Raw genomic sequence first — 9,091 nt, 5'->3', positions numbered from 1 at the left:
TGTTTTACTAACAATTGATATGAAATCAGTAATATCTTTTGAATTATAAGTACGATGCATTCCTTTAATTAAAGAGATGACAGCTTTAATACCAGCATTCGTAGCCTCAGCTATAGTCGCTTTTTCAGCAGCTGTAATGGCCGCAGGTTTCCAAGCATAAGTACCCAATCCACCTAATAATCCAACACTTGGCGCAATACCACCACCCAACACACCTCCACATCGCAAACACCCTTTTTCCATTTTGTCCGCTATCGACTTTTCACAAATACATGTGGGAATATCATTGGTACCTATCTTTGTTTCTAATGGGGCAAATTTGTCCATTAATTCTTTTTCTAATTTATCTTTTAAAATAATTTTTTGAATTTCTTTATCACATCGATCTTTACATTGCTTTCGTTTTTCCACCATACGTTCGTCGTATTCTTCAAATCTTTGTCGTGTCTGTTTATTGAAATTTTCCATTACAGCTTTCATTTGTGGGTCATTATCATAACTAGACATATATAGGTCACATTCGCATAATAACCTAGCAGGTGTTTTTGGTGTATGATGTGTGGTGCTTTTATGGTTCCTTTGGTAATTTACCTAGAATAAAATAATATATATATGTGAATGTAATGTACAGTTTAATTTATAATTATATATTTTTATTATAATTATGTATATTTTACATTTACATAAACTATAAAATATTACATACATATATTTTATTATTATTTTGTGCTTACATTTGATGATAATATTACCAATACATTTAAATTGAAGGCATATAATAATAATATATTACTGTAATTGAACTTCGTTTTTATTATTATACTTATTTTTTTATTATTTATGATCAAATTAATAACTAATTAATATATAATCATATATTGTGTTCTCTTATAAAAATTACATATATATAATCTAATATATTATTATAGGCTTATAATACAAAATTATTTTTGCATTATGCAAATATATATATTTTTTATTGTAATCATATTTTCCCTTTTATTTAGAACATTAAAAATATAATAAATTAAAACAAAATGATTAATAAAATTTTTTTAAAAAAATAATATAATAAAACCTTTCCATATATTTTATAAATTCTAATTTTAATTTATAATTTCTAGCGAAATTTAATTTTTTTTTCATACCATAAATTAAAATTAAAATTTTTTTTTTTTATACATTTATATAACAAGTAAAACTGTATTTACAAAGAAATTGCTTTTGTTGTTGTAAATTATATACCAATGTGTAGAGTAATAGTTGTTAAAGGTGTAAAATACGTGTACAAAATTTTCTAAGAGTATATATATTAAATAAATATTCCAACATAAACATTGTATCATTGCAATTATATAAAACAATTTACAGTAAACATTGTATATGATAATATATGATATGAAAAAAAGTTTAAATTAATAGTAAAAAAATAAATGAATTTTGTTTTTTTTTAATTTTGTTTTTGTTCTAAAAATTGTAGTATGTTATACGTGTCTCCTAATTTATCTACGTGATTACAAATATTATTATTATTTTATACAAAAATATTTAACATCATTTCAAAAATTCATCTATTTATTATTAATGTACGAAATTATATAATTATAAAAAAAATATTTATATTTATTATTATTTGAAAACAAGAACAAAAAGAACAATTAAAGAAATGAGATTTTATACATACTATTATATACTACATGATATTGTTTGGTATGCTATACAAATATATTCTTTTCATAATATATATATAAACACGTCATATGCTATTTTACAATTTATGATGTATTAATTGTATTATAACATGTTCTAAAAGTATAATTGTAATTATATTTTTTTAATAAAATTATTATATTAATTGTTATTATAATAAACGATATTATATATTTAATAAGTAACACGACATTATATATATATATATATATATATATATATATATATACTATGTAAAAACAAGGAATCATTTAGTTTTATTTAATATATAAATTCTAAGTCTAAAAGAAGAATTCTTAATATTTCTAAAAATGAGATTATTTCCCATAATCATGATAATAGTATGTATGAGTACAAAAAAAAAAATAAATAAAAAATATATAAAAGAAAAACCAAAACAAACATGGAACAATGAATATAGATAACATTAAAATATTCTCATAATAACATAATTTTGTGTTACCATATATTGTTTTTATTTTAGAAAAAAATATTATTATTTAACATTATATGTAATAAATAAACGATAGATAGATTTCATAAATTTATAGATACATTGATATTATTAATTCTGCAATAATTGATAATGTAGAATAATTATAAATATATGTTAGTCACATTTAATAATAATTTTGTATTTCATATAATAAGAAAAATAAGTTCTTATATTTATTCTACAAATACGTCCATATATGTAGATAAAAATAAATATAAATGAAAAATAGATGTGACTAATATTACTTTTCGATGAATTTAAAAGAAATTATCTTAACAATTTAATCATATAGAAAACATATATATATATATATATATATATATATATAATAATGAAAATATTAATACAAAAAAAAAAAAAAAAATTTCTGTGCGATTAAAATAAAAAATCGATATAAAGATAAAATGATATACAAATAACAAGAAGAAACAAATATATTAACATATGATATATAAATAAATGATATATAAATAACAAAAAAAAAATATATTAAGGAAAAATATTTAAAGTACAAAAAATTTATTAAAGAAAAATATATAAAGGAAAATATTTTTACGAACAAATGATGTTAAAATCATTGATATGAAATATTCTAAAAACTAAAAAACAAATATTAAAACAAACAAAAAAAAACAAAATAAATCAAATCAATAAATATGAAAACAAATAAACAAACTAAATCAAGAAATCAAATGAAATTAATATAAATATAAACAAACCAAAAAAAAAAAAAAAAACAAGTAAATAAAAGAAAAAAGAAAAAGAAAAATTAACAATAAAACAATTAAATCAAAATAAATAAACCTAATCAAACCAACAAAAAATCATTCAATATATATATATTTTAAACAAACACAAATTCGAAATAATTATACAAAATCCTAACATTACTATATATATATATATATATATATATATATATATATTACACATATATATACATAGATATATATGTATATATATTAGTGAAATCGTGCTATCATTAATTCATCATCAGGAACATCGAAATCCTTTTCATCGTCGTCGCTATCTACCGAATCCCCTTCATTCATTTTTTCAGTATCAATATATGTACTAGTTTGATTTTTTATTTCCGTGGTCTCATTAGTGTTTTTATCACCAGTGGTAGTAAATAATTGTGTTTCGTCCACCTCTTCAATTACAGGACAGTAATCACATCTCTCATTTAAGAATTGTTCATTTTTTCCACAATCATCAAAAAAAGCAAAATCATCGACATAAGTAACCATTTTGTTTTTGAAAGCATTTTCCATATCATATCTTCTTAAATTACTCATGGCATCTTCGTTAGTTTGGTGCAAATAATTCATTATTTTATCTTTAGGCGAAAGTCTAGCTGCAATAACTTCACCTAAATAACCATATTTTTTCATACTTAAATAAGCCTCACGTTCGTATTTTATTAAAATATCACTTGTAATTTCTTTAAGTTTAGTTCTTGCATAGTTTATAAAATATTTATTGAATACACCATAATATCTATCCAAGAAACGGAAATTACTTGTAATATAAAAATTAATATTTTCAAAATATGCGTACATTTGTGAAATGGCAAAAAAACAAAAAGCATACATGAATCCGTTAGTCAATTCCATGAAAAAATTTCTATTAAAACTATGAACTGATGGTTTGCGTTCGTAGGATTGTTCTTGAACATGTTGAGTTTGTTCTTTTATTGCAGGACCAAATCCTCCAGGAAAAGATTTGTAGGCATCAAGGTATAAATTCGTGAAAAAATAAAAGAACAAATATATTTCTGAACTAGGAGGCCACCCGTAAAAAAAACTTTGAGGAGATTTATAATTAGGACATGGATTACCATCAGTAGTTTGACTACCTCCAGTAGGACCAGATGTTCCTTCAACAGGTTGACTAGGAGTAGTAGTATCCGAATTTGCGGGATCAAAATAGTTAATTAAATGACTTCCAGTTGTAAAAGCATGTGTCCAACTAATTCTCATTATTAGAAAATACGTAGTTATAGGTAAAAATTTTCTCCCCATAAACTGACCTACTTTCTTTGCAGAGTAGAAATTTGCACTAGCCACAGCTTGATATTCACATAAAAGACTTAAATTTTTATAATTTAACATATCATACATTTTGGATGCTAGCATGAAATAATTTGAGAAAACGAACGTTTTTCCATATTTTAACTGTGTTATTGGTTTTTTCGCATATGGTGGTAATAAACTGTTAGTCATACTATCCATAATACTTCCGTTATATACATATGCGAAAGTAAGAAAAGCGGAAGTACTTGTTGCTACTTGGATATTTTCACTTAATCCATATGCTTTATCAAGATTATTTACATTGTTGCTCAACATTGTTGAAAATAACATTTGAAATGCTGCAAACATGGTTTTTGCATAATATCGTGATGCCATAGAATTATGTATTTCGATTTCTCTTTCCTCTTTGTTTAATTTGGAATAATTATTTGCAACATTCATGAAAAATACATTATTAACACTCTACAAAAATATATATATATTATCGATATTAATAAACGTTTATATATTTCAGACCTTATTTATAATATTTCATTCATAATATATACTTTATATAAAAAAATAAAAAATTAATATTTATAATATTTTGTTATACTTACTATTCTGTCATCTCTTCTTTGGGTCCTGTACGTTTCTTCTATTCTTCTAAATAATAAATAAACCGTTTGTAAAAAGGAAGTATCCGTAAATATATCTGTGTTAAAATTATAGATGGAATACAATTCATCGACAACTTCTTTCAATATTTCTTTGTTTACTTTAAATCCATATATAATACCATATTTATAAAAATTTACTGAATTTCCCATAATACTATGCAAAGTATGGTACACTCTGTCTTTTACCTTTTTATATACTGGTGTGGCAGTCATATATTTTCTCATATTAAATATATCAGCAAAAAATAATACGTCGTCAAAATGGTTTTTATATAAATCCATTGAATCTCGCATTAACATTAATTTGTTATTTATATTATAAATATTATGATATTTATATAAATTTTTAACATGTCTCTGTTCAAAATACATATCATATGCGCATTCAATTAACGATTTCAAAACTTTGTTCCACTGATTCATTTTAGGTGGTTCGAATTTTTGTGATAAAACTTTATCATGTAAATCTTTTCTGATATATGGATTTTGATAATTTGAAAAATAAAAACCTGCTGGAGAACTATCCATCCATTCTTTAAATTTATGTTCAAGAACTAAAGATAAAGGATATGATCTAGGTAATCCTAGAGGTGGTTCATTTAATTGATGAAAAAAATCTAGTTGTAAAAATGAATTCACATGTACTAAAAATGTGAGAGATTTCTTCATTTTTTCTAAAGTGCCACTTTTCATTAATTTTTCCAATTCTGCAAATATTATAGAACATATAAATATGTGTGTGTGTGTATATATATTTGTGACAATATATATATGTAGAATAACAACTGATATATATATATATATATATATATATATAGAATGACAACATATATAAACAATAAATATATCTATCTTTTACCATCTACTAAATTATTTGGTATGTGTTTTCTAACATATAACGTATAATATTTTTTTATAGGTGAAGGGTACCAATAGTTTGTTACTACCGTTTTGTTGAATGTATCTTCATCTTTTATATTTAAATACATTGCTTCAGCAACATTTTTGTTTGCAATTTCTACGAGGAAAAAAGTAATAAAAGTAATTCCAATTATATGTAATATTTGATATATATATATATATATATATATATATATGTATGTATTACCTTTAAAACTTGTAAGTCTAAATAAAAATAGGAATGTGTACCAATTAATATCATGTGATAAAAAATTACTATAATCTTGATATATATCTAGCGTTTTGATTAGTGATGATACTTTTTGTATTTTGAGACCTTTAGTTAAATATACGTAAAATTTTTGCAACATGGAAGGAACTTCATCGAATTTCACTGTTATCAATAGAAAAATAAATAAAAAATAAAGTAATAATTTTGATAAATATTATAAATATGAAATATAGTATATAACTATATATATAATTATGTGCTTTTTTTTTTTATTTATTATATTACTGTTAGAATATAAGAAAGCTCCTTTACACAAATCACATTTTGTTATATCATTAAGTAAATTACTATCTTTTGATATTTGCCTTGTTTGGTCTGAATGGCATTTTTCAATACCTATTAAAATGAGGAAAATATATATATTTTATATAATTTCATAAAATAAAAATTATATATATATATTCCAAAAAAAAAAAAAAAAAACATAATTATATATTAAAGGAATATTTAATTATTTCATTAATAATATTTCTATTTACATTGTATTAAGCTTTCAAAAAGTGTGGCAAACTCTTTATCGTCCGTAAAAGACATTTCGACAGCTAAAACAAAAAATAAAATAATATAAGATGAGGATAGAAATATAGGTTTATGCTTTTAATTTTATATCAATACATATATATATATATATATATATATATACATTTTTCCTTACCGTTGTAATATCCAGGTAAATAAAGGGATGTCACGTATGCTCTTGTATCATAATCTGTTAAAACAATGTATATTAATAAAATATATTTATATTAAAATATATTACATTAAAACAAATTTTAGCCATTATAAAATATGGCATTATAGATATATATTTGTTTATTTTATTACTTAAAAGTCCAGTTAAATTTAATAAATGAACATATAATGTCTTTTTTACTCCATATGAACTATAACGTTTCATGAAATAATAATAATTTAAATATAAATTATATGCACTTATTTCACGATTAGGTTCTTCTTGTTCAGGAAATGTGTTTTCTTCGTTGGCTTCTTTTTTAAATTGATTTGTATGATAAATAATACATTCTTTAGGGTCATTACACATAAATGAAAAGAAATAATCTTTTATATATTTATGTTCCATCATACCATGTAAGTCAAAATCAGTATCTTGTGTAGTTTTAATTATTTCTAGTTGGTATTTATTAAAATAATGTAATAGATATTCCAATATATTACATTCCATAGATGTATTTGATCTGTCAACTTTTAAATATGTCTTTCTACGTTTTTTTTCAGAATAATATACAGATTCATGGTCACACATCATATCAAGAACCTTAAATCTATCAGACATGGAGAACTCTAAAATTTTTTGCCAACTAAAAAATTTTATATTTTTTGCTTCAAAATAATTTTTGTAATTTTTTAGTGCTAATTTTAATACGGTAAAATGACCCAATGCTAAAAAAATTAAATAAAAAGGAAAATTAAAATTATATATATATATATATTAACACAATATAATATATTTATATGTGTCATATATTTCTATTTTTACCTATTAAATGAGGACCTAGATGATTAATCAAACCTAATCCATATTGATTTGTTATATCATCTAAATTTTCCATAAATTTTACATTTGAGTTGGTTGTAAAAAAGAAATCGTTTGAATTCATTACATCTATTTTATTATCTCCTAGTATAAGTGCATCAGATTTATTTTCTACTTCATGTGACTGTTGAATATCATAAACACGAAATAATAAATTTCTAAAAAATGTAACAGGATCGCCTATTGGACTAGTTTTTTTCTCTTGATCTTCTTTGGCTGTAAATACATTATTTAATTCTTCGAGCGCAGATTTCAAATCATTATTTTGTTTGTACGAATTTAATGGTATAAGCATTAATTTAATTGTTTTTAATGTTCTTACAATAAATATTTTTTTCTTAATTATATCTGAAATATCAGAATTATAAACTTCTATTAATTGTTTTTTTATAAGATGTTCGTATTTTACAATATCGTGAAATGTTGATTGGACGGTTGGTATGATGTACGTTTCATCATCCGCATCTGTAATATTTTTTTTTTTAAATTTCGATATATCTAAAAATTGTTCAGTTTGTTGTTTAAGGAGAGGATATTTTAATTTATCTTTTTCTAATGATTCTAAAATTAATTTTTCTAATATTGTTAAATTTTTATGTAGTTCATCATTTCCAATCATGGATTTTAACTGTTCAATATTGTCATACTCATTTAGAAGTTTATTTAAATTTTCAGTTGTGTTTACATTTGCATTTTTGTTTATATTTTCGTCTAAATTTTCATTTTCATTTATTGAACAGAATACCTTTTCATTTAAACATAAAAGGAAAATAAAAATAATGATTGGAGTCTTAAAAAATGAAACCATTTTTTACTAATACTTTATTCACGTGTACAATATTTTTTTTCAAATTGACATATTAGTGCGTACTCAACTATTATTACGATATATATTTAAAAAAAGTACAGAAGAAAATAACCCAGAATAAAAAGCAAAAACAATAACAAAAATAAAAACCGTATTCAAAAAGGAGTACACAATTATATGTTATATATATATTTGTGTATATGAAATATTATATATATTAATGAATAACATATTTTTACTTTTGTACATATTTTTTAATTTTCACATTTTTGTACAATACCGATGATGACCATTTTTATAATTTTACCCATTTGTTAATAAACAATAACAATATCGAAAGGACATAAATAATAGACATAAAATATAAGTTTATTTTCCATTTGTTTACTCTTTATTTTCAGTATTATGCATAATTTTGCATACCTCTAAATATTTGAATTAATACAAATAAATAAATAATTAAAAAAAAAAAAAAGAAAAAAAAAGAAAAAAAAAGAAAAAAAAACAGAAACGTAACCGTGAACGTTAATTATAAAAAAGTATATATCGTTTCGTTTCTTTTTAATGTCGGTGCAACTCCATAAAAACAAAAAAAAAAAAAATAAAATAAAATAATATAATATAAGACAATAAAT

At 21.8% G+C, this 9,091-nt stretch overlaps 1 protein-coding gene across 1 annotated transcript; it reads right to left on the bottom strand.

Moving 5' to 3' along the window:
• Nucleotides 1-3,168: 3,168 nt before the first annotated feature.
• PRSY57_0301300 (cytoadherence linked asexual protein 3.2) lies at nucleotides 3,169-8,456 on the bottom strand (the record flags this gene model as incomplete). Its single annotated transcript, XM_020114446.1, has 9 exons — nucleotides 3,169-4,704; nucleotides 4,842-5,608; nucleotides 5,761-5,919; nucleotides 6,010-6,195; nucleotides 6,319-6,429; nucleotides 6,573-6,635; nucleotides 6,749-6,802; nucleotides 6,919-7,494; nucleotides 7,592-8,456. 9 exons carry the CDS (start codon nucleotides 8,454-8,456, stop codon nucleotides 3,169-3,171), a joined length of 4,317 nt encoding a protein of 1,438 aa, XP_019970813.1.
• Nucleotides 8,457-9,091: the final 635 nt, after the last annotated feature.

This window comes from Plasmodium reichenowi, chromosome 3 (genome assembly GCF_001601855.1).
Source record: "Plasmodium reichenowi strain SY57 chromosome 3, whole genome shotgun sequence".
Taxonomy (NCBI): Eukaryota; Apicomplexa; class Aconoidasida; order Haemosporida; family Plasmodiidae; genus Plasmodium; species Plasmodium reichenowi.
This window is presented reverse-complemented; position numbering and strand designations above follow the sequence as displayed.